This window comes from Platalea leucorodia (assembly GCF_965183815.1).
Source record: "Platalea leucorodia genome assembly, chromosome: 1".
NCBI classification, from domain to species: Eukaryota; Metazoa; Chordata; class Aves; order Pelecaniformes; family Threskiornithidae; genus Platalea; species Platalea leucorodia.
The window spans coordinates 9,327,850-9,354,777 of record NC_138823.1 but is presented as its reverse complement, the minus strand read 5'-3'; the positions used below and the strand labels follow the sequence as shown (position 1 = coordinate 9,354,777).

The 26,928-nt window shown below is 42.9% G+C and overlaps 1 protein-coding gene across 15 annotated transcripts in view; it reads left to right on the top strand.

The window, feature by feature from the left end:
* The first annotated feature begins 9,361 nt into the window (after positions 1-9,361).
* Positions 9,362-26,928, top strand: part of PHF20L1 (PHD finger protein 20 like 1) — a 62,808-nt gene continuing 45,241 nt past the window's right edge. For 2 of the 15 annotated variants that reach the window (XM_082324452.1, XM_082324448.1), the window contains exons 1-6: positions 9,363-10,754; positions 12,525-12,630; positions 21,224-21,395; positions 21,548-21,632; positions 22,421-22,509; positions 25,002-25,064. In XM_082324452.1, coding sequence (XP_082180578.1) covers positions 10,751-10,754; positions 12,525-12,630; positions 21,224-21,395; positions 21,548-21,632; positions 22,421-22,509; positions 25,002-25,064 — 519 coding nt within the window. In that variant the 5' untranslated portion in view covers positions 9,363-10,750. Of the gene's footprint in view, positions 10,755-11,173; positions 11,331-11,533; positions 11,866-12,523; positions 12,631-12,859; positions 13,093-21,223; positions 21,396-21,547; positions 21,633-22,420; positions 22,510-25,001; positions 25,065-26,928 lie in introns of those variants that run through there. The other 13 variants (XM_082324451.1, XM_082324441.1, XM_082324447.1 and 10 more) reach the window with 11 other exon arrangements.

The window sequence follows — 26,928 nt, the reverse complement described above, 5'->3', positions numbered from 1 at the left end:
GTGGACAGAGCACTCATGCAGACAGCACCAATGGCCTCATCCTTCTCACCTCTCTGGCTGAACAGGATGGAGGTCCACTAGTGAGAATGTACAGATATGTACACATCTGCACAAGCTGGATCCCTCCAGCAGCTGGCCTCAGACACTCAGTCTGCCCAGCAGCTGTCCCTAGATCCCAGTCTCCCCATTTGCTGCCACCTGGACATATGAGCCCTCGGGGCCACAGCTCTACTCCAGTTGCTGGTGCAGACCATCACACACACACTACAGCTGGCTGGGACTCCCCTAGTCCTCAGCAGCCCGCTCCCTATAGCATCTCCCTCAGAGGCACCCCTGGCCGTAATGTGTCTCATGCCCCCGGGCAGCAACTCCCCTCAGTCCCAAAGGTGCTCTGGTATTGACTCATCTGGGTGGGCTTCATGTCTGGACACTGGGGCTCAGGGTCCTCTGGGACAGCCCTGGGAGGAGCCCAGACAGGGTGTCCCTTCCTCTGAGTCCTTAATTTGGGTTCCCACCTGCCTTTGTGCCCCTGTGCTCCTCTGAGCTGCTGCAGAAGGGCCTTTGATGGGCCTCTCCTCCTGGGAGCAACTGGGGCAGGGTATTATTTGGGGTCCCCCTCCTGCCATTGTCTCTCTGTGGTCCTTTGTGGGAGTGCAGATTGGCTTTTAGCACATATTACACCATAAGTCTGCCATCTCAGCAACCCACTGCAACTCAATGCAGTGCACCATTATGCTAAACACACAATTTTCAGAAAGGGTATTTTGCCTGGTGGAGTGAATTGAGTGGCCATGGTGGAGGGAGTAGAGTGCTTATTGACTGAATGCAATTGAGAGTAATTTGGTGCTTCTATAACTCTCTCTGAACCTCCTGGAAAGCTCACACACCAGCTCAGTGACCATCAAATCAAGCCATTTGTCCTATATCACAGCTCTTTGCTAATGATGTTTATATAGTATTCAACAAGTAACAAATATTCTGAGATATCTGAATATTAATTGAAACATTCAAAAAACCAGGAGGGGAAGAGCGGGGCACAAGAACCTCAGAGCAGTCACACTGGGTCAAACCGAAGGTCTTTGAAACTCTCCCTGCCTGCAGTGTTGCTGCAGGGAAAACTAAAACTCATTTTAATTCACCTTTGTGAATGATAACATTTTAAGCTAAGTGCATTCCTTTATGCAGCAAAACCACTTAGCAATGTTTGAGGTACCCTGGTGATTAAAAAAAAAAAAAATCTCACAAATCCAGATGTTTTATTTCAATTTTAAGAAAAGGCTGATCCTGCATAAAGTCAGCATTTCATTGCAGTTTACAGAACTGACACATCATATACGATTTTAATAACCTTATCAGGTCAGCTGTATGAACAAAGATTAATTTGCTTTAAAAGAGGAACAATTTCATTTTTAATGTTATCAGATGGAAATCCCACTCCACCCTATCAGAGACTTTCTCAGTTTCAGGCTTGATTTTTTTTTCCCCAAGTCATTATTTTAGCTTAATTGCTCCTGCAATACAGGCAACAAAGGGCATTTCTGTTTTGCATGGTAAAGTACAATGCATAGACCTGTAAAACTCGGAATTAGCTCTGAGCTTGCTGATACATCCACACTGCTTGGATGTGAACAAGAGCTTACCTGCAATAACGCTGTGTCAGCTACCTCTGTATTATGCTACACACACAGTCCAGGTAGACAAAAAGTGTTTAGGAAGGATCTAAATCAAGCAAACCTGCGTGCACAATGATACTTCCTCTGTGCAAAGCCATGATCAGTCTGTGTTGCATCTCCTTGCTCTTTGATTATTTGGTATCAGAAGGAAATCTGGTCGGTATATAACTTGATGTAGACATGGGAATATGGGAATATGCTTGAGAGGAATTTTGTACAATGTCACACTGATATATAAGAGCAGTGGAAAAGCATACATGGGGAAAAGAAGTGCTTCCATTAGAATCTGCAACTCCCCCACCTTGCAAAAAAAAAATACTGCTCCTTTAAAAACTATTTTATCAGAGAAAGAAAACAAAAAAAAGGAAGAGGCTAATACGCCAATCCATCGGTCAAGGCAGAATTTAGTCGAGGTCCCTAACAGACCTTGGGTGGGTCCTCATTAGAGTTCCTTGCAACTTCCTCACAAGAAGATCTGACCATTACTGAACAAGGAGGTAGGAACACTAAGAAAAGCAACAACCACCTCTATGCTAAAAGCTGGCTGACTTAATTTTATTAAGGATTAGAAAAGTTTATGAATTAGCACCCTACAGTGTCTGCAGTGAGTAGAAGCAGCCAGGACAGAGCCAGCTGTTGGCCAGTTGTGCTCTAGCAGCACCTTATTTGCAGAGAATAGAAACATTAATGCACCGATTACTGGTCTGAATGGAGAATGAGTGGGAACAGGGCTTGAGGTGGCAGGGGAAGCGCTGTATGAATGGCGTGCATTCATGGTGCCTAGGCTAGCAGGTCATCGAGCTTCCAGCACAAATCTGCATGCAGCATCTTAGGACACCCAGACTGAGAGGGAAAGGACAGGGACTAAACCAGGTAGGACAGTATGGGGACACTAGTCACTCCCAGCTCTAAAGGATATAAAAGGGCATGTGCAAACGCAGCACAATGTGGCCAACCTAGGAAGAACCCATAAGACATGGTGAAGATTCAATTGCCCACGTTCCCTGTCTTCCATGTCACTGCAGTGATTGCTGGACAGACCACCTGCATAGCAGCACCTTGGTGGCTGAAAGCTGAACAGGCCACCTAGGTACACATAGCTTTAGAGTACCACCTACGTACTCTAACTAGACACATAAAATCTGAATCTTTGGTTGGGAGTTTCCTTGTTACCTTATGAGTGCCAAAATGAAAATTAATGTTCCTCTGGAGGCGGTGATGTACTGCTGATCAGTGTACCTGAGACCCTGGATGGTTTCTGTGACAGTCCTGATGTGATCTGCGTGGACCAATGGTGGAAGGTCTTGTACTGATGGGCAGTGAAGGCTTTTGGCCAACATATAATTATAAAGGATCATAGTATGCTTTATATATACTGAAAAATCTGTAGTTGAGAAGGTGTTGGTACTGCTGGTTCCTGAGACAACAGTACTGGCAAAATACTGATGATACTGATGTCATGGTCATTTCTATAACAAATCATACTGATTGATGTATAAATGGAGACAAATAACAATTGACAGTGATACTCTAATAATGTTCTTTAAAATGTCTGTTTTCCATGCTCTTTTACACAGCACCCTTATCAGTTGTCTCTCTATTTGTATGTAAATAGCCACCATAGTCTGACAGTGACTGAGTTCCTTTCTGCCTGTATGCCAGTATTTAAGCAAAGTTTAAAGTTGTGAAGCTTGTACTGAGAGTACGAAGGCCTTTCTGAAACTGTTTGCAATTTTTTCAGCTATGCCTGTGCCATACTTACTTGTTGCCTTTCCAGCTGAATTCAAACTGATGTCCTGAACTAATTCAACTGCTAGGGAGAGGAAAAGGCACAGGCAGCCTTGGTATGCAGTGGAGGATCACGGTACACTAGAGGCAGAGTGGTTTTATAGCTTGGATGCTATCCAGCATTGCATAAAGATCAAGATTTGACTGTGGCCTACGAGGCAATCGAGGACAGAGATCAGAACTATGATAGCCTTCCAGGAACCTGTCCATGCAATGCCAGCACAGACCCAATGGCCAAGGATCAAGAAACAAGTCACTCCTCCCATAAACAAATGCTTTGCAAGCATTTTACAGGCAGGGTTGGACACTAAGGGCTAATCTCTTAATCGACAGCCATCCTTCAGCCCCTGAGGACACCCCAGTTTTCACAGGACCACAAAGGAGACAGGAAAATATCACATTAGTTTTACAAAGTGATTGGTGTTGCCTGCTGGCAGATGTGATGTATATTTTTTCATTCTCACTGCTGGACTCCACCAGGTTGGACAGATGTGAGTTTTGGAGTTCTGTTTTCCTTCAGTCCAAGTTGCAAATTCCCTCTACACATTCATTTTGGCAATCTGGCTACAAAACTGTCCTTGCTAGACTGCATGTTCTGCAGTGATTTGCCTGTTAGTCTCTCCTTTCCTCTTACAGTACTCCCCAACATCACTATGACTGCGATAAACACCCTGCTGCTGGGTGCTCAGACGGTGACTCCAACACAGTCGTTGTCTCCGCACGACATTCCTTCTGTCCCTTTCCCTTACCCACCCTGAGGTCAGCTCTCAAAAATGGCAGGCCTTGTCGAACCGCTGGAATATGTTTGAGAGTCAAGTGCTCTGTTGATCCACCATAAAGTATATGCTGAATTTCAACCTCACAGGAAAATGATCTAGGAAATCAGTGCACAATCAGAGCAGGTATTAGCACAGCTTTTGTTCAGTACTGCCCTCATCAAGGCTTTGAAAGAAACTTCAGTAAAATATTTACCGATGTGTTCCAATCTACGCAATCCGAGACATATGGCTGCAATATGTAAGGAAGAAGTAACCAACACATTGCACAGCACTGTTTCCGAGGCAAAAGCACGATTAAATCTCAAGAGGTCTAACATTCATCGCAAAGCAATATTCATAGCACAAAGAATGTTGAGTATGCCCCCAAGAAATATCAAATGGATACGCAGAAAGTGGTTTAACCAGGCTGTAACATGGCACAGCAAAGCTGCCTTCATCCAGAACGGGTAGCTGCTCCCTTCCAGCCATGCAGAGCATCAGGAGGCACCACTCTAGTAAGCAGTAACTTCACTTGCCTCCCAGGATTTCCTTTAACCTCCTTCAACCGTCAGAATTTGCTCTTTCTTCTCTTTCTTTGCATGGATGTGGGACTTTCACTAATGTTGGAACTACCTGTATAAATGCAAATTTCATTACCCACCTTGCTGTAGCAGGTCTCACTCCTTAGCATCCTCATCTTACCATACTTCACCCTTACAACACTGCTAGCAGGGAACCTTACTTCTGGTTTATAGCTTCACGTCACCTCTCCCAACGTGCAGTGAAATACAGTGCCATGGTTGCAATACCTGTCAGCAAAAAGCCAGCTCTCCGGGAGAAACCATTTATTGAGTTAAAGGCATTCTGCAAAGAACTAGTGAGCGATTGAGCAAAAAATGTCCCACTTCAGTGTCTTTCAAAACTGGAAAAGACTGGGGTTGGTGTCTCAAACCCTTGGGGAGGGTTACTATTTTTTTGCTGTCCATGGCAATGGCTGTTAGCTACTTTCTCTTCCCACAGAAGGCCACGTGCTCCAAAACTCAGCCACCTCAGGATATTTCCCAGCATCTGGAAAATTTAGGGCTTTAAAAGGAAATGAGAAGTGTTTGGTGAGATAGTGTAAATCTTCACAAAAGGAGGGGGGAATTTCTGGACGGGAGGGAGTTTCTGGGATGAAAGAAAAAGAAGGGCAGAGAAACTGAAGAGGAGGACATAGTAACTGATGCCAGACCGGGTGTCAAAATGGACAAAGCAAGTAGTAGGAAAGGACAGATGATGATAGAGCAGAGCCAGGCTGTGACCAAGCCGCCTACACAGATGGACAGAGTGGAGCAGAGGTGCTGCTGCATGTTTGTTAGGCTGAGGCCATGCAGGCACCATTTAAATACAAGCAGCAGCATTCACTTTAAATATGTCTTCCTGCTATAAAAAGGGTAAAAACAAAGATGAAGTTTTATTCCATTGACTGTCACCTCGTGATTGCAATATCTGACATTTAAAGTAGTTCTTTTATAGACTAATCCTATCGCCCACAAGTAAAAATAAATGGCAAAATAAACAAACTGATGTCTGGGTCTCTCACCATAATATCTTTTTTCCCAGGTGTTTGATCATTCTCCCAGATCTTTCCTGAACCCTTCCAGTTTTTGGATGGCTTTTCTGAACAGTAAGTTATTTTAATAACAACGTACTGGTGCCAAGTGCAGAGAGAATATCACCTCTCTACTCCTACTCAGTATTTCCATGTGCATGTGCTTTGCAAAGACTGCATTAGTCTTTTCAGCATCAACAACACACCATGAGCTCATGCTCAGCTGATTATGAAATCCGCTCTTCCCCCTCCAAGTCTTTGTGAGTCACTGACTGGCAAGATAAAATCTCCTATCCAGTATGGTTTCCAATTTATGGTCTCTATAATATTCACAATGCTAAAGACATGCTTCGTGACAAGATTAAACACCAAATTTTGTGAGAAGCAGAAGTAATGAAATCTCCTTGCCTGCATCTCTGACTTGTGACATTCTGGTGTCTGAAGGAGAGTAAGCACTTAGCCTTTCTACCATGGAGAGGTCGACACAGTCGCTCTTCCCTGCCCAGTTGATCATTTTAACAAAACAGGTTGGGATAATGTGATGAGACCTCTGTCCTCTGTCAAGCTTAAAAGAAGGCAGAAGTTTTACAAGTAAATGGAGAAAAGGAAAATGGAAGGCAGACATGCAATGCAGCCATGTAAGCCCTGTTTTCCTAGGAGACAAGACTAAATATCAGAGATGTTTTTGTGCTAAAAGAATAAAAAAAGGTCTTGGCCAAAGTTGCTCCTCACTGGCTTTATGGTGGAACATAGTAGGTGAAATGGGGTCCTGGGCCATGGGCAGGTTGGGGTAGGCAGGCCAGGGCCAGTAAGGGCTGTGGGTGCCCTCACGGCTACAGCAGGGCAGGGGTGGACATACCTGAAATGACAGCAAAGAAATGGGGACACTGGCTGGGGCTCCTTGACTTCCTAACTGTTCGGACAATAGCGCAATGAAATGTTGCCCCATACTGCTGGACCACAAGCAGACTTCTGCTGTTATGAAGGCAGTTTGCTAGGAGTCACACATAGCACCCTGCATTGGGGTGTCCCTTCCCCTGAGTCCTTAATTTGGGTTCCCACTTGCCATTGTGCCCCTGTGCTCCTCTGGGCTGGTGCAGAAGGGCCTTTGATGGGCTGATGGCTCCTAGGACCTGCCGGGACAGAGTATTATTTGGGCTCCTCTCCTGCTGTTGTCTCTCTGTGCTCCTTTGTGAGTGTGCAGACGAGCTTCTAGCCCATGTAATCAAACACCTGGGGCTTGCTGCGCCTCTGCAGTCTGCCATCAGCTCTGCCTCCCTCTCCCGACAGCCTCAGCAGTGAGGTGATGCACAAGGTGCCACACACTGCTCTGAGCCCTTCTCATACCATGGCATAACCCAGCCAGCTTCCAGCAGTCACGAGAGCATGACTCAACCACCCATATGTACCCTGCCCCATCCTCGGCAACTCTTTTATCTTCCCCCATCTCCCTCTCCTTGGACAGAAGCACCTTCACTTTTCTAACGCACGTTCACTGCCACTCAGAGAGGTCTCACTGCCAACGCAATAACCCTCACCATCCTGTAACAAACCCTCTGAACAAAAGCCTGCATCAAAACTACACTCAGGGTAGTAAGAGCTGGAGAATTCAAACAAATGAAATGGCAACTTTTTTACTAAAGCGAGAAGAAAGCTTTTTTTTCCTTTCTTTTTTTTGCTTTGTTTGTTTTGTTTTTCTTCAATCCTCCTTCCTCTTTCAGTCTCTTCTGCTTGCCACCACCACCCAGAAAATGGGGACAGGGAAAAATCAAAGGAGGAATAAAAAATCCCATAGCAAATAAATACTCTAAAATATCCCATTGCACAGCCTCCCTATAAAGACTTCAAGTGGGAGGCAGCCTCGCAGGGACTAACCAAAGCGGATGGGTTGACCCTGGGCAGCAGCCAAACACCCACACAGCCACTCGCTCACTCCCCCTGCAGTGGGATGGGGGAGAGAACAGGAAGAACAAAACTGAAAATGTTTGTAGATCCAGATAAGGACAGTTTAATAAGTGAAGGAAAGGAAAAAAACCCTAAACTAAACAACCCAACCAAAAAAAACCCCAAGCAATGCAAAGGCAATCACTCACCACTTCCCACCAGCAGACCCATTGCCCAGCCAGTCTCCCAGCAACAGCCACCTTGGAAAACAAAAGCCCTGTCATGCTTCTTCCTCTGGCCCAGGTTTTCTTGCTGAGGTTGATGTTTTATGGCACGGCATATCCCTTTGGCCAATTCGGGTCAACTGCGTCCCCTCCCAGTCTCTTGCCCACCCCCAGCCTACTTGCTGGGGAGGGAGAGTGGAAAAAAAAAAGCAAGCCTTGATGCTGTGCAAGCGCTGTTCAGCAACAGCCAACACACTGGTGTGTTATCAACACTCTTTTAGCCACATAACATGGCACCATATGGACAGCTATGAAGAAAGTTAACTCCATCCCAGCCAGACCCAGTACAATCTCCACCCCTTGTTCCGTACCATTTGCACCATACTCAGGCCCTACGCTCTCCAATACATCCCCATCAATCATGACCCCCTCCTGTATGTTTGACATACACACAGACATTCCCTTAGTCTGTAGGACATTCCCTAAATGTCCATAGAAATCCAATCAATTCATTTGGTCCATGGCTTGAGCTCCACACAGCAGTTTTCCACATCAGATGGTTTCACACAACACAACAGGATCCACTGGTAAACAGAGCACTGCCTTTCACTTTCTGCTAATTTATTGTACTCTTGGGCCTGAGCCACCTCCTCGTGATGCTTCAAAATCTCTGCCTCCTGGCCAAACTGTGATCTCTTCCAGGATTCACGAGCAGTGGGGGTTCCCCATCTGGGCCCATTGCATGACCAATACTACCCACTTACTCCACGTAGCATCGGTTGCATAAGGTGTAGAGGGCACCTTTCCTCTGAACACCTAGTGCAGCACAAGCACCTCGGACTCTTGATACCCCCAGCTGTAGAACCCTACAGGTCGACACCAGGTCTCTCCAGGTGTTTTCTGCCAGAGGCTTCAGATGAGGCCATGCTCCCCAGCTATGGTGCAGAGCATGTTTCTCACAGCTGGTCCTATCTGGACAGGCCTAAGGGCTACCACACAAACTATGTCCTGTCTGTCCTGCTGCTGTTTAGGGACTGTGGTGGGTTGACCTTGGATGGACGCCAAGCGCCCACCAAGCCACTCTATCGCTCCCCCTCCTAAGCTGGACAGGGGAGAGAAAATACAAGGAAAGGCGCATGGGTCAAAATAAGGACAGGGAGAGATCATTCACCAATTATCATCATAGGCAAAAAACAGACTCGACTTGGGGAAATTAATTTAATTTATTGCCAATTAAAAATCAGAGTAGGGTAATGAAAAATAAACCCAAATCTCAAAACACCTGTCCCCCACCCCTCTTCTTCCTGGGCTCAACTTCACTCTGAATTTTCTGTATCTCCTCCTCCCAGCGGTGCAGGGAGATGGGGAATAGAGGTTGCGGTCAGTTCATCACACGTTGTCTCTGCCACTCCTTCCTCTTCCCTCTCTTCCCATACGCCAGCGTGGGGACCCTCCCATGGCAGTCAGTCCTCCACGAACTTCTACAATGTGAGTCCTTCCCACAGGCTGCAGTCCTTCATAAACTGCTCCAGCGTGGGTCCCTTCCACGGGGTGCAGTCCTTCAGGAACAGACTGCTCCAGCGTGGGTCGCCCATGGGGTCACAACTCCTGCCAGCAAACCTGCTCCAGCCTGGGCTCCTCTCTCCATGGGGCCACAGGTCCTGCCAGGAGCCTGCTCCAGCACGGGCTCTCCACAGCGTCACAGCCTCTCTCAGGCTGACCTGCTCTGGCATGAGGTGCTCCACAGGCTGCAGGTGGATCTCTGCTCCGCCGTGGACCTCCACGGGCTGCAAGGGGACAGCCTGCCTCACCATGGTCTTCACCATGGGCTGCAGGGGAATAGCTGCTCTGGCACCTGGAGCACCTCCTCCCCCTCCTTCTGTGCTGACCTTGGTGCCTGCAGGGTTGTTTCTCTCTCGTATTCTCACTCCTCTCTTCTGGTGGCTGTTGTGCAGCAGTTTTTTCCCCTTCTTAAATATGTTGTGACAGAGGTGCTACCAGCATCGCTGATTGGCTCGGCCTTGGCCAGTGGTGGGTCTGTCTTGGAGCCGGCTGGCATTGGCTCTGTCGGACACATGGGAAGCTTCTAGCAGCTTCTCACAGAAGCCACCCCTGTAGCCCTGTAGCCCCCCTGCTACCAAAACCTTGCCACGCAAACGCAATACACTTGGAAAAGTTCTTTCAGGTCACTCGATAGAGAGGACTCACAAGCTGACTGTGACCCAGAATGTGCAGTGTGCAGAAACCCACTATGCCTAGGAAAGCTTGTGTTTCTTTTTTGTTAGCTGGTGGAAACTTGACTGTTATCTTATGGGTCACATCCGTGGGGATGTGATGATGCTGATCTTGCCATTACAACAAGGTTGGAAACATCTGTCCTGGAGAAGAAGAGGAGGAAGGTCTCCATGAGACGGTTCCTGGAGTACTGGGACAGCAGCAATGCAGGGACCAAGTGCCAGACTTGGCTCAAGGCCAGTGCTTTTATCACAAGTCTCTCAGGCAAAGCATAACGCAGTGATAAGCGGCACAGCAAAAGCTGACAGCAGCCATTAAGAAGCCCTGGAGTTTAATGTGCAGCAAGAAGGGGAGCAAACAACTCAGCACTGGGACCGGCAACAGCAAGTAGCAGCTAAACAGCTGTAACAGCTGTAAATCCAGGCTAGCACACCCTGAGCCCCACGCTGTGTGCCAAAAGGGACGGCCGTGGGTTGGCCCCACCAGCAGCCAAGCGCCCACCCAGCCGCTCGCTCCCCCCTCGCTCCCAGTGGGACGGGGGAGAGACTGGGAAGAAGAACAGCGAGAAAACCCGCGGGTGGAGATAAAGCCGCTCTCATGGGTAAAGGAGGGAGGGGAGCGCAGGCTGCGATACGGCCGTCTGCTGCCCCGCTGGCGGTGGCCACCTCGGTGGCCACCCCCGCCCCTTTCTCCCTCTCCCCTGTTTTTATGGCTGAGGTTGGCAGCCTGTGACGGCAGCCGGTTAAGCCGTGGGGATGCGCCACCACCACTCCGCGACAGCGTCACCCGCGACAGCGTCACCCCCGCACCCGGGCCGCTGCGGGGCGCGGGCGCTGTCAATCACCGCGGGCGCTGTCAATCACCGCGCCCCCGCGCACGCGCGCCGCCGCCGCTCTTTGTCTCCCTCGCCGCCCCCCCCCCCCCCCGCCCCGCCCGCGTCACGCGGCGGAGGCTCCGCAGTCACGTGCCGGGGGCGGTGGCATGGCGGCGCCGGGCCGCGCCTCGCCGTCTCGTCGCGGGGTGGTGACGCGGCGGCGGGGCGCGGGGAGGATGGGGCTGTGAGGGGCGGCCGCCGCGCCGGACACCCCGCGCCGCGCCGAGCGGGAGCAGCGGGCGCCGCGCCGGGGCTGCGGGCCGCCACCGGGCCCCGCCGCTGCCTTGCGAGTCGGAGGAGGCGGTAAGGAGCGCGGGGAGGGCGCGGGCGGCGGGGCGGGCGGCCCCGGGCGATGGCCCCCCTCCGGGCGGGCCCGCCGCGGCGCGGGGCTCCGGCGCCCCCCTCACGGCGCCCGGGCCTGGCGGGGCGGCGCCCGCGGCCCTCCCCGCGCCGGGCCCTGCCCGCGGCCGGGGGGTCCGGCGGGCCGCGGCCGCTCGCGTCCCTCCCCCGGGCCCGCGGGAGCGCTCGGCCCCCGCCGGCCGGGGGCCCCGCCGCGCTCCGAGCCTGGCCGGGGAGGACCCCTTTGTGTCCTCCGCGCTCGGGGGGCGGCACGGGCTTCCTCGGGTCGGCCGCCGCCTCCCAGGCAGCTGCCCCCGATCGCGCTCCCGGCGTCGGCAGGGGAGCCCCGCTTGGAAGCTGGGGTGCGGACGCCGCTCCTCCGGCGGTCCGGACCGAGGAGGCTCTGGCCCTGCGGCCTGGCACCCCTGCTCTTCGGCGGGCGTGCAGCAGGAGCCTGCGGCCCCAACGGCAAGCCCCTCTGTGCCTCGGGACGAGAAAGGTAGTACAGCAGAAAGTCACGATTGTCGCGCAAGTAGTCGGTCAGAGAAGTGTTTTTTTAATGCTGACTGGATTACCAGACAACCGTTAAAGGGCACCTGTGAATGAAACTTACTTAGTGCTATGGATGAGACTCGAGAGTGCGTAGAAAGGCTGAAGATGGCTTTTTTGTTTGTTTATTTTTGGTTTTGCTAATTTCATCTTACTTGTCCTTTAGGCCGTGTTTATCTTTAAATTTCTGTTCTTGGTAAGGTATGTTTTTCTTGGTTTTGACCTTTTTCACAGCAGAGGACAGAACACACATTGAATCTAGGTAACTCTTTAAAATTATGCTCCAAAGGGATGTCAAGGAACTACAGTGTAGGACAGTTCCAGAGATGAGTACCAGATTTTTTTTTTTTTTTAATTTTTTGACTTAAGGTTGATGAGGGTTTTTTGGGGGGGGAGGGTGAGGGAAAGAAATCAGAATAAAAATACGTGCATTTTTTTTAATGCCTTCTTTGGGCCTTGACTATACTTCTGAAAACAAAGCAGTTAATGGAAAGCCAGGATAGAAATTTCACATCTTTCTCCACCCTCTGGAATATATTTGCTGTCAGTGACACCTTTTAGACAACGTTATGTGTTTTAATATGACTTTTTTTTTTTTTCTCTCCAAAGGTAGTGAAAAAGAAAATATCAAGATGAGTAAAAAGCCTCCAAATCGTCCTGGAATCACATTTGAGATTGGTGCTCGTTTGGAGGCACTGGACTATTTACAAAAATGGTATGGAAGACATTGTGCAGTATTTGCTAAGAGCAAAATTATTTTGTGTATATTCTATATTTTGATGTCTTAATTATAAAACTTAGTGCAGCTATTAATTGACTGTTTCACCTGTGAAGTTTATGAATTTCCACATAATAAGTGTTAAAACTGTTAGCTTTTAGGAAAATAATCTCTTTTCAAAAATCAAACTAAGCTTTTTTACGGGTTTTTGTTTGTTTGCTTTTAGTTGCTTGTGCAGCCATAGTAAGCAAAGAGCATTTCCAGAGTAGCGTGGAATGCAGCGTCATGTGTGAGGCGATCGGTGTGTTAATGTGGCAAACTTCTGTGACTAAAGACTTCCTTTGTTTTAGTTTGAAGGCATGCACGTGAATTTGTTTTGCGTTCAGTTATCATATATCATAGGTTCACGAAACTGATTTTAAAAAAAGAAAACATCCTTAATCGGAGTTCATGGAATAGGTAAGTACAATTGTGGTTGCATCAAACAGTTGGAGGAACGAAGTGCTTAAAATGTGACTCTGTACCACCCAGTCATATCTTGAGTAAGAGTCAAGACTATGAAATGGAAATCTGTGGGCACAAGGCCCACACTACACAGCATGTGTGTTGTGAAAGGAGTTGTTCTTTTGAAATAAATTGTTAGTCAAAATTTTATTAATGCAAGTGGGCTAATTTCATTATGTATGGTGGCCATGCAATTTCAGTTTGAAAAATCCCTGGTTTTGTTAAAGTAGATGACACAGGAAGTTGATGCTTCTACCCAGAAGTTTTTTCTTAGCTGCTTTCTGATTAATTAGGGTTAGGAAATGTAGAGGCCTGTACCTGCTTTTCTGTTGCATTCCTGGAGAGCTAAACTTGTTCATGTAAATATCTGATCCTGCTAACGCCAAGTTGTGTGATAGAGAAGTCTGTATATTATTTACATGTTTACTCCAGTAGTTATAAACTCTCTGTAAAAAGTTGGGTTAAACTTTTTTATCTGTAGAGCTTTGATTTTAATTATAGCAAAATTGTTTGTTTTAATAAACAGCCTGTAAAGGAAAATACAGTTTACAGAACAGTCCTTGTTCTTATCTGTTGCTGTAGAGTCGGTTTTTAACATACTGATTCGGTAACTGAACGCCAAGAACATGAAACTGCCTGAAGAGTGCTATAAAAATAAAATAATTTTAATAGAACTTTTTATAGCATCTTCTCTGACTAGAGATAATTGGTTAATTTAACTAGATAACAAAAGTTAATATGTAAAAATAGCTTCAGCTTAATTGTATCAAAAAAAAGGTCACTGAATATCCAGTGTATGGTTTGTATCAGATCTGCCTAGCCTTTTCACAGGGAAGGGTTGCATGTCGGTTCTGGAGTGCTTGTCTAGGTTTGGCCTTGTCAGCCGTGGGCCCTGTCGCAAGCTCTGCTGTTGAGTTGCTTGGTATTTTCAGGAAGAACAGAGTTTATCCTGAACTTTCTAGGAGTTGTTTCATCCTCTGGACCACCAGGTACAACAGGTCAAGTTTATATGCATGTAAACTTTTGTGGTGCCATATACAGGAGCAGAAAGCTAATACTAAAATTTCGCAGTTACAGCAGCACTGAAAACAGGACTCTCTTTCAAATGAAGTAATATTCACGTACATAAGAGCTTGTTAGAGAAAGCCTACTGCCGTGTTATTATTAGGGTGACATGGGCCGGAATAATAGTCCATGTGATTTTTTTATTTAGCTTTCTGGTGCATATGGGGGTGGTGGATGTTTTTTAAATTCTTTCTATGTATAAGCTGTATGCAGTCCCCTCATCTGCATGCAGAAATACTTACTTCAAAGAAAATAAAGTTGCTGAACTTACATGAAATCTCTTTATGTTTTTTAACAAAACCGAAACTGAAGAGCAGTAGTATTGCTTAGCTCAGTCTTTCTACAAGTGACAAATTGAGAACACTTACTGAAAAATAGCCTTTGAAAGGGTCTTAATTTTTCTTCTCCATTTTTCGAAAGCCTGCTGTCATTTAAAGATCCAGTGTTCATGACCGGTTAAAATGTTAATCAAGACAGGCTTCTTGAGGGTGGGAAAAAATACTGTAATGTGTGATTTTGCTTTCTGAGGCACTTCTGCAGGTCTTAAATTTTCATCTGTGTAGTAGTTGCTGAAATTCATCTCATGGAATCTGATGTTCTGTTTGAATTCTGTAAACTTTAGAGAGGGTGTTGTGTACCTTGACTATTTATTGCTTAAAACCCCTGTACTTCTAAATGAGGAAGTTTTTGCAGACGGTGTTTGGGTCACTGATATAATTTGGCATGTACGATTACTCAGTAGAAAAAGCCTGGTCAAACTGATCAGCAAAGACAGGCTGTCAATGAGCGTGTTTATTTTTGCTTTATTGTGGAGGTAACTGCAATTGCTTCTTTATCAAGTGTAACAGTATACTGTTGCAGGGGAGGTCATCTTAGATAATGAATTTGTACCACTTGTTAAATTTAAATTCACTAAAGCAAACTCTGAAATGCAGCTCTAATCAAAATCAATGTGATCATCTGTCAGCAGATAGTAAATGAGATGGGATTGACAATAGAAAATTATTAAATATATATGAGATGATCAGAGGCCTGGAGTGTAACCTGTGAGGAGAGCGTGAGGAAACTGCACATGTTTAGCTTGGAGAAGGCCTCAGGAAACCCACGAGCAGCCTTCCAATACCTACAGGGATGTCATCAACAAAACTCAGCCAAGCTCTCCACAGTAAGTGTGTGGTTAGAGAACAAGAGACAACAGGCACAAGTTGAAACGAGAGATTCAGGCTAGGTACAAGGAGAATCTTTTTCCTCATGGGACAGTCAAGTAGTGAATCAAGTTGCCCAAAGAGTTTGTGGAGGTTTTCATGACTGGGCTGGATAAAACTCTGGAAAACCTGGTGTGATCTCATTGCTGACCCTGCTTTGAGTGGGCGGTTGGACCAGAGGCTTTCTGAGGTCCCTTCCGAGTTGAATTATCCTATGATCTCATACCAAAACTAATACACGTGCACCCACCCCCCTGTGCCCCTCACTGACAAAACAAATGAAACAGCTGTAAAACTGCACATATCTGCAAGTACGTGCCCATGTGTAAGACTGGTTCTTAAGCTGTTAGCTCCCACAAGTAGGACACAGTCTCTGCAAAGCTGATGTGTTTAAAGATGCATCTATTCTTTTGTGGCTCTAACTCTCTACCTGTTGTCCTGTAAGTGCCAGATATTGCTTTAAAAAAAACCCAACCCTGTTGTTTTTCTGAGACCGTCGTCTTTATTAATCTGCTTGATGTAAGCTTTAAGTTAAGTAATGAAGGAAGTACAGATACATGACCCTCATTGCAGTTCTGGAATGGCAACAGCTCACTAAAATAGGTTAGTTGTCAGAACAGCAGCACTTTGACTTGGTGTATTTGATTATCTGGATGGATTTTTTTTTTCTTTTTTTTCAGTATGGAGGAAATTTTTTCCGTGTAAGACTTTTGGAGATCTTATTTTGTACAGTCCTTGCTTTGGATTTCAGTTGACTGGGTTACTTGACAGCCAGGTATTTGAAAGGACTGTGAAGACTGTGCTTTATATTAATATAATACAGCATAGGTAATAAAAGACTTAGAAATCGAATATAGAATCATAGAATCGTCAAGGTTGGAAAAGACCCTTAAGATCATCGAGTCCAGCCGTTAACCTGTCACTGCCAAGTCCATCTATACCATGTCCTCGAGCACCGTATCTATCCGTTTTTTAAATACCTCTAGGGATGGAGACTCAAATAGGTATTTGCAGATTTTGCAGACATCAGCAGGCTATTTGTGGAGAAATCAGAATGGAAGGTATTTGGTTTTATATCCTCTACAAGGTAGAAGGAAAGACTTTTTATACCATAATTGTAAAGGCATGAAGTATGTGTTTGTTTCTAGATTTTGTAGGTGCAAACTTGGGGAAATTTTCTGAAGTTTTTGCATCCATTTTTACAGTTTGAAATAACTGTTGTCCCATCTCCCAGGGCAATTCACCACTTGTTGGTCACTTTTGAAGGCTCAAAAGGAAGATGATGATGATGTCAAAATGAAAAATACTGTCTGTATGGCCATTAATGTGTGTTAAGTGCATTGGAGAAAATGGGTATTTTTTTAACCCTGTCAAGAAATGGTAACTGGAAGTTTCCCATTAATTTTTCCTGTGTGAACGCTGGGGCATTATTGTTGTCTGACCAGTGCTTCATAGTGTAAATTTTGTAAGCCATATTAAATTTTACAGCTTTACAAAAATGTTGCGTAATTCTTACAGGCTGGAATCACTGGAACCTGAGAATGGAGAGCATGCAATGTGTAAACTGGGCAGATACCATCAGCTAACAATGTTTTTCCTGTTCTCGCTTTAAAAAACAAGAACAAAACCCCCTGAAATTTGGATGAGACTTTATTTGAGATTATGAAATACTATTTCCACCATGCTATTAAAAAAACACTCAAAACTTGCAGGTTATTGTTTCTTCCCATAAAAAGAACACTTTGATTATTGAACTGGAGTGTGGTGGTCTAGTTTTTTGTGGTGGGTTTTTTTGGGAGTTTTTTAAATTTATTTTTTGTGAAAAGTAAAGACTTTTTACTCAGTTTTTTAGAGTGTATATTTCTCGTTTGTGCTGATCAAATGTTGGCAAATCTGTTTGTATACCAAATTCATTCTGATGCCTTAGTGTGGAGTACTTGCTGGGGGCGAATGGGGAGGATTAACCTGATTGGAAGGTTGTTGGGCCTTAGACATCGTTACACTTTGGTACTGTAAACAGTGATGTTTATATTCCCCTTTGTAGTACTACTTCATAGTGCCTACTTGTAGCTCTGCGATGGAAGGAACTTCTACATAAAATTTCTGATGTATATGAGATGTAACCATCTTCGTATTAATCTTTTTTCTACAGAATAAATACAAACATTGCTCTTAGCCATAGTAAAAGCTTTCCTGTATGCATTATTACTAGAATTCTTTAAAAAGGCAGATTAAAAAATTTATGTTGCCATTTTATCTTATATTAGCAGGAAACGCATACTTGCCTTTGAAATATTCGTATAATTTTGCAATTTATGAAACTGATCATTTTCAGTAAAAGTACAAGAACTGTAGCACCAGAAGAATGTTTCTGTGCAGTGTGAAATTTGCAATAGTCAATTCTGCAATACACAAAAGTGCTCTGCTCTTTTCCACTGTGGGATCGGTATTGTGAAATATTACTGTTTATACATATTTGTGGCACATTGTGTGGCTAAATTTAGTGGATATTGAGGGTAATATCTTGTTGCTAAATCCATACAAAGTTATTTTTGGGTTGCCTAATAACCAATCATATGTAGCTTGGGTTGTTCAGAGATCTGCTAAATCTTCCATCTCTGAGGATTGGAGTTGAATGCAGGTTTTGGCTTTATTCATCTTGCAACCACTGTCTTAACATACACTGAAAAAACATAAATTATTGGAATAAAGCCATTATGTGACGATATGGTTATTACTCTAAATTATAAGATTTAACTGTGCAAAACCAGTATTGTGGACTTTGATTCAGAACAGATAATGACATTTTAAAAAGACTTTGGTAGCAGAAATTGTATTTATTAAGAGAAATTAACCAATACAGACCTGGTACAGCATTTCCTCTGTTGAGTGATCCCTAATGAGACTTAATATTTTGCATATCTTCTATTATGAACTGATGCTAGCTTTGCTCTTTTGGGTTTTTTTTCCATATATATTAATGTCTTGATTCTTGGCTTGCTGAATTTTCCTTAAAATTTTCTTTATTTTAATAGATTTGTCTCTAAACTGTACCCTGTATTTTACTTCCCCCTCTTACTCAGTTTTCTCTTTCCAGGACAGTGTACTATATTTTACCAGTTTACCCCTTCTGTTGTCTTCTGCACACCGTGATTGGAATGGTGACTTTGCTGGTGATGCCCAGGGAAAGCTACCAGCCATAACAACAAGAAAAACATAGCAAGGGAACCGCTATAGGGTAGCGCCATAATGGAACCAGGGTATTTGCATTGTAGACGCGTAGGAAAAGGAGAATTCTCTTTTGTCTGATGGTCCCTGAATTTTGTAAAATAACTGTAGTTTTGCATCACTACCTGGCTGGCGTGTGACAAACCCAAAGTTTCCAACTGTAGTGAGAAAGAGCACCGTCGTTCTTGCCTTCCCTTTCACTGACTGCAGCTTCAGTGCTTGTGCACAAGCTGTCATTTTTGATTGCTACAAAGTGCACTTCCTGTCCTCTTGCTTTTCTGATGTTTTTCGTTCCTTCTCTCTGTTAAATGCTTTCTGCCTCATCCTTTACTTCTGTTTGAACTCTTTTAGGTAACATCGTTACTCACAAGTTTGCTGTAGTAACAGTAACTTTACTTTTTCCTCTGCTTTGCTACTCTTCCTGCTTATTCTGTCACTTGGTGTCTAGTTGTAGGAAGTCTGAAATTGGAACACTAGGGAAGATGAAAAAACTAGCAAGAAATTTCATAATAAAATTCCTAAATGCAGCAGCATGTAGACTTAAGAAGAAAGCATCATCAAAGGCAGGGCTTAGGAAAACCATCTGTTGGCTGTTTTTGTTTTCTTGAAGCTTTGTTCAAAGTTAAACCAGAATGCTGATAATGGGATTCAGGTTTTGTCCTATGAGTTTTACTTTCTGTTTTGATATATTATATCATCAGTTTCACTCTTCTTGTTAGGTTGTTGTTGTCAGTCTACTTGAGAGGGGCAAGGAGGTTGATTTTATTGCTCCTCTGAAAGGAGCCCCAAGGAGGGGTTCTGTCTTGAAAAAGATTTTGTTAGTAGAGTGGCAAATGAGGGTCCGCAATTTGAGACTAAGATGTTGTTTTTTGTTTTAAAGTTCAGTGAGAAGAAGTTGGGAACATAAAGAATGGCTATGAAAACATTTTGCATTTCTGAAATGTATGGATGAGACAAATGCAACAAGAAGTTGGACTGTCTGTGTATTCTGAGATGGGGGTGAAATGTGGCTGAAGTAGTTGCAGTAGAAAAACTCTTTTCTAGATTACTCATTCAGCAACTCCTGAGGTATTTAGACGTTGGGAAGCTGTATGCATCACTGCAGCTGAAGAAGTAGGACTGGAGAAATGAAGGAGCAAATTGAGATTGACACCTTTTGTTTCAATGCCCTGTTCTAGTCACCAGGAAAGAAGGAAAGCCTGTACTTCCTGAGAACTTATATTTTAATCAGAACATAATGTTAAAGACTCCTTTATCAGCACTGTCAGTATTTTGGAGAGAAAATATTCAAAATTGAAAATGTTGACAGGATTCCTGTATGTGTCTGCATTTCTAGCTGATGGAATTTGCAGAAAACTGGAAATTGATTGCTCAAGCTCTGCTTTCTTATTATTGCTCCACAGTAGCACTTTGTTAGAAAAACAGATTGCCTCTTAATGCAAGTGAAAGACAGCTGGTCTTTTGCTGTGGTCTTTCCTTTCAGTACATGATTTGTTAACATTAGACCATCCTTAATGGAAACTCTGGAGAAAATTTGATGATCTAATTAACTTTTTCTTAGGACATTCTTTGTGCTTTTGAATCCGTTTCAATACTTTTGTGAAGGGCAGAAGGAGCCGAGTTCTGCCTCATTCCAATTTTCTCTGCATTTCATACAGCGGAAATAAAGAGTTCTAATAATTTTGTTGGAGGAAGTAGCGTGACAAAACCAGTTTGTGCCTTGCTCCCCTACTACAGTTTTGTGAAATACGTCACTTTTGTGAAACAGAAATAGTAAGACTGAATAATAATTGCTTAAGTTAGAGAAATTTGCCATTTTTCCCTGAAAATATAATCTCAAACTTTATGGTTCCTAAACTAAATCTATGCCACACCCAAAATCAGGTGCCTAAGATTGGTCTGGTTGCAGCTCAGTCCTGAATAGTTCTGCTGAGCACATAGAGCGTTTGAGAGTAAAATCCACATGTTAATTAAGACTGACATATTTATTTTAGTGCATGTGAAGTTTCAGAGAGATGACTGCTAAAAAATAGTTACTATGAATCAAATTTAATGGCAGTGAAATCATGGAAGCTGATCTATAAATTAGTAAGCAGCTTAGATTGAGTTCTGTTGACTTCTGGGTTTGATTAGTTGCTTGGATTTGTCTGGAATCAATGGTATAGTTTGACGAAACATTTCATATGATAAAAGTAATAAATGTAGTCTTAAAACTATTTTATATCCTTCCCATCCCTAAGAAAACAAAAACTTTGCTTTAAACAAACACAGGTTTTAAAACTGATAAGAACAAACTTCTAATGCCAATTTCAGGCAGTCTTGTTCTGGGGGTTTGAGGTTTAAATTTGCATATAATCATCTGACTAGAATGAAGTTGATGACATGTCACTTAGGTGTATAGATAACTCTTAAACTAAATGTTATCCTACTATCAATTTAGTAACTTCATCTTTTTCAGACTTGGAGATTTCCCAGTACAAGGTGTTAGTATTACTTTCTGAATGGTCATGTAAGCACTGTTGTATCCAAAAACACCAAAAACCCTTGAAAAAACTTGGGGATTTATCAGTTTACCTTTCTCATTCAAGGTATCCATCTCGTATTGAGAAGATAGATTATGAAGAGGGGAAGATGTTGGTCCATTTTGAACGTTGGAGTCATCGCTACGATGAGTGGATTTACTGGGACAGCAATAGGTTGCGACCTTTGGAGCGACCAGCATTAAGGAAAGAAGGGCTGAAAGATGATGAAGAATTTGTTGTAAGTGGCACGTTTATTTTGTCTTTGGCTCTTTCTTGTAAACTGTCCTACTTGCTTTCCTACATTAGATCTGTCTAGCACATAGTGTTTAATTCTTTTTAGGAAAAAATTTAAATCATTAAAATATTAATGACTAAATTTTTACAAAATAGGATTTTAAACCTGGAGAAGAAGTCCTAGCTCGTTGGACAGACTGTCGCTATTACCCTGCAAAGATTGAAGCAATTAATAAAGAGGGTATGTATTCATGTATGGCCCATTGGTAAGGACTGTTTGCCTATGCTATGCTGTAGCTGTAGTCTGCTTAAAAAGTTGACATGCCTATAAGGTTTTCCTCACTACCTCACTATTAAGTGAAAATGTTTCTATTCTGTCAAATTTCTTAAGAGGTTCATCTTTTATCTGTGTGAAATTAGACAATTGGAATTTCTCCTGGAAGACAAAATGGCTTAATGTTTTCTCACTGATGAGAAGAATACACTGTGCACAGTGTTACGAATATTTTGTACTATTGATCTGGGCTAATGATATATTTAAATTTTTGGAATTGTTTTAGGAATGGTAGGTCTCTTTAAAACTGTTTATTGAAAAGAAACAATGGAAATGGGGAAATAAAGGAACAACTTAGATGCAATCCTTCACAATGGGGTGATATTTCTAATCAACATAGTAGAAATTGAAGTTTTTACTGTAATTTAAAGCAAATGAGGATTTGATTTTGAATTGAATTGTTTCCCTATTGTGACAACTTAAATATTACTTAATTCTTTCAATTAATTGTGAGCAAAAGTGACACAGTAGCTTAAACATGCTTGAAATTGTGCAAGTGGACAAAGAGCAACAATATAAAAGGAGGGCTTCATTGAGGCTGTCACTTATTTTTCTTAAAATTCTTCATCCTGACTGTAGGTAACACCTGGTTACTTTGTTCATGTAGCCTATAAAACATTTTACTAAAGCTTTCATAGTAACAAGGTGTGTTTGTTTCTTAACTACTCATAGTGATTACATTAATCCTCTTCTAGGAACATTCACAGTACAGTTCTATGATGGTGTTATTCGATGTCTTAAGAGGATGCATATCAAATCTATGCCAGAGGATGCAAAAGGGCAGGTAAGAATACTTTAGGTATCTCTTCGTTAGGTTTTATATAGATTTTTTTTTAATATCTTGAGATAGTAAAAATGTCATCTAGCGCAACTAGTTTTAGATTACAGGCTTTGTACTAGGTCCTGCGCTGCCTTGCTTCACCAGTTTTATGGATGATGCCCCAGAGTGTGCTGCTCAAGTAGTCTTGCCTCTATCTGAAATGTCTAGCTGCCGTACACTCCATTGCCAACTAATCTGTTCCCAGAGTTTTGTCTTGCATAGTTTACAAAACCAGGGGCATCCAGAGTCTTTTTCTTCTGGTCTCCTTTCAGGAAAAAGCTTTAGCTCGTCAGTAGTCTGTGCTGCTGATTTTTTTATTTATTTTTTTTTTTCCCTTCCCCACCCCATCTCTTTTGTTTGTTACCGTGATAGCTTTTTGCCCACATGTTCTTATTAATGTGACTGTTCTGTGGGGGTTTTCTCCCCTGTATCAGAACTTTTGGGGATTCAGACAGATAAATATTTGTTTATCTCTGATAATGTCCAGTTGCTGTTAAAGAAGAGATGCTTAGTGGAAGTTGAGGGAGGCTGTGAAGTAGAGGACATGATTTAGTCAATAGGCATATCTTTACTTGCAAAAGAAAAACAATGTTGAAAACTTACATGCTTTCAGTGGAAACGCCATTGCATTTATCTTGCATGGTAACTGTATTCTCATACTTAATGAGAAATTACTGCACTGAAACTATTTGAGACTCTGGAACAAGAAATGTGAAAAAACTGTTCATGTTCACTCCCAGTTTTCTTCAGAATACTCCTAACTTGGCAAACAAAATTCAGTTATTTCATAATTATGGTTGTAGCCATCCCTATTGTGACAAGGGCACATGGATAAGCGAATTTGCTTGAAAACATTTCTATATCCTGGCCTCCAGGTTACAGGTAGCTGTATACTAGGATTGATCATCTATGCAAAGAACACTGGAACTTTGTGCAGGCAACACTGCACTATTTAAACTATATTTCCTTAAAGAGATTACACTGAAATCCACAGTCACACTAACACTGGCTTCTTGCTGCAGTCTTACAATACCTCTGTTGAACCAGTATATGATATTTCAAAAAATACTTTCAGTATGACAGTAAGTTAGGAAGCTAGACTATTTCATTTTACTTCATAAAAATACAAACTTGGTTAATGTGGTTGTGACTGAACTGAAATAGCCCTTTTGTGACAATGTGAAGAAGTCCCTTACTCTGTCCTGTGCTTTTTCTAGGGAGCTATGTTTTGTCTAATCTTAAGTTACTACTCTTGGGCCACAGGCATTTTCAGCTTAAAAAAAAAATCCATTTCTTAGCAACCATTTTGATGTCCAGACATGCTTGGTGGCAGTCCAGCTCATCTATTATTTCTAATTTTTCGCAGTAGTTGAGAGTTATGGTGTCAGTCTCATGCATCTCAGGGGCTGAATGTAGGTGGCTTCTATGAAGTCTTGAGAAAGCATAAGGGGGCCAAATTTACACTTTCTGAGATGGATTTAGAATTTTTAAGTTGTGTTGCAGCAAGAACAGCACCAATTATGCTTTCTGTAATGCTAATTGATACTAGTCTTAGCATTTCATTTTGCAAAATTAGAGATAGGCATGAAGTTCTGTAGCTTTCAAAGGTAAAGATGATTTTTTTCTGCAACATCTCCTACATCATTATGCTATGGTAAAATGTTTGTTTTTCAAAATATTTTTGTGGTATTTAAGAATAAAAACGTGATCTAAGACTCCGTTTGAAAATCAATTATCTGAAACTAAGCTTTGTCCAAGCCTAGAACTCAAATGGATGTTTTTGCTTTTTTACATTATTTATTTTATAGGAAGACGTTTACTAAAAATTATGTAAAGCTTAAAAAAATGCCAAGAGTATAACTTGATTTGAAAAATAGTGGAGTTGGCAGATCCAACACTTCATGCTTAATTGAAACCTATATCTTGTTTTTTTGTCTGTTTCCGTAGAAAAAATACATTTCAAGAGATGAGTGTAAGCTCAAGATACTTCAAGTTCTAGTGCATTAGCAAATTTAACAAATGCAAGATCTGTTTGGAAGGTGTGTGCTAAGCATGCAGAATTTGAATTACATGGAGAAAGAGGGATATAGACTAGTTAATTCTTTGATTTGAGCTTAGCGTGTCTTAAAGGAAGAGACTGTAAACACTGTAACAAACTATTTTTGAGTTTCAGCAGAAGTGTGTTTTAATAAGACGCAGCTGTGAGGGTGGAAAGGCAAAATTTTTAAGGAGAGGAAAATATTTGTGTGGTTCAATGCAATGAGACTATAGGTTAGGTTGCTCTACAGATAAGTGCAAATTAATTGAAAACAAACAGAAATGTGGCTAATGTAGTACAGAGAGAAAATAAAAAAAGATGGGGATATTGAGACTGCCCTTGTGAGAGCACATATGAAGTATTTGGATAACTTACTTTTTCTGTTTCATGTTTTTTGTTTTATCTTCGATATAATTAGGCGCGCGAGAGGGAGCAGATAGCGCCGGAGCTGAGATTAGTGACGGAAATCGAACCAAAAGAAGTGAGTTTTGAGGAGGGTTTTGAAGGAGAGGGAGGGGACTTGGCACACAGGACGAGGAAGCTGAGGAAAAAGCATGGATTTGCGATTGGGACAGAGGACAAAAGAAGATGTGACAGGAGACAATGTGAGCCGAGATGTAGGTGGGGCAGACTGTTTAGAATTGAAAGGTGAGGGTGAGGAATCCAAGCTTGATGTGGAATCAGCCAGTCAATAGATCGATGATGTTTTATGTATGTATATGTATGAATGTGTGGGAGTTGGGAGTTGTGATGTGTCAGGAGAGGAAAAAGAGCTGAATCTTTAGTACTGTAGAGAAGCAAAAAGGTGGTGGTTGTAGGCAGGTGAAGGGAGAACGATGCGTGTGTGAATTCTGCTGTTGGCGCAAGGGTTGGATTTTAGAAATTATTCTGGTTTTGCCTTCCCACTGTTGCAAGTTTAAGGTTACGCAAAGGAATATTTTAAAGTGTTTTAGCCAATTGATGTGTACGGCTGTTGGGTAATGTCTACTAATGTATTTCTTGATCTTGCAATTTCCTGTGCTTTGATTTAGTGAATCTAATTAGTATAATGACAGTTTTCCTCAGTAGTGATAAAGTAATGTTTTGTCTTCTAACTACAGTGTCATATTACTTCTCCCCTGTCAATTTTCTCAGCTTGCTTGAAAGATGAATTTTAGTAAGAATAAAAAAGAAAATACACTTTTTTTTGAAGTTATATATTTAAACGAGAAACTCGCTGGGGTGAGATACTGTGGGAGGCAGGAAATCAGGCTGGATGGTGCAGAGTTACAAAACCACAGCCAATAGAGGGACAATGTCAGGACACGAGGGAAAAGTAGGGAAAGCTTCTTTTAGGAGGATTTTGCTTTTACTTTATTAATTTCTAATGTGTTCATATTTGGGCCCTTGGCTTTGCATATACTGAATGCTCTGGGGAAAAGTCCTGCTATTAAAGATTTACAACTAGTTTCTGTGATATCTATGATATTTAGTGTCCTGCTGTTACGGTTGACAGAGTAGATATCTTACAGTGATCCTGAGACAGATTTCAGAATTCACTGTGCTTTAGGCTCCCACTGTTATTCTCCCATTTTTTGTTAAATTTTTCTGAAAATTCTGAAAAAGGCACAAGCGTATCCTTTTTGAAGGAGGAGTTCCTGTGCTCTTCAAGAGAAATACAGTCACCTTCACATCTTAGATGCTAAGTAGTTCTCACAAGTCAGGAGCTGTGCAGCTGAGCAGTCGCTCAGCAGGAGTTCAAGGTTAAGAAGCAGGAATTACCTGTGTCACTTTAGTGCCTGTATGTTTACTCTGGAGTCAAAATAAAAACGGACCCGCAGAGTTTCTGGCCAGTTCAGAATCATACAATTGTTCAGGTTGGAAGGGACCTCTTGACACAATCTTGTCCACCCCCCTGCTCAAGGTTTTCTTCACTGAGTTTAAATTTACATGTTAATCTACAAAAAAAGTATAACTATCACCATAATTAATGTCTCTCTGCTCTGGCTTCTGAATGTTTAACCTTTGTTTGCTTCATTGTTATATGTGTCCTGCTACCCTTCGTAAGCTCCATGTCTCCAGGAAAGTATCCAAACAATGAAATAAAATGCAAACAGAAAACCCCTTCATGTTGCACCAGAACAGCTACCATTAGAACAGGATACTTGGTTCAGTGTGGTCCCCGAAGCTCGATATCTTCTGAAAGCTTCTGATTTCAGGGTGCTTAGCTTGACTGAAAATTAAAATGCTGTTTAGAAGCTGTTTTGATGCAGGCTGTGCTTCCTTTGCTTCCCACTTTTATCGTAAGATCCAAGCTCCAGCCATGTTACTGATCCTCTTCATCCCTTGGCCAGGGCACAGTGTAA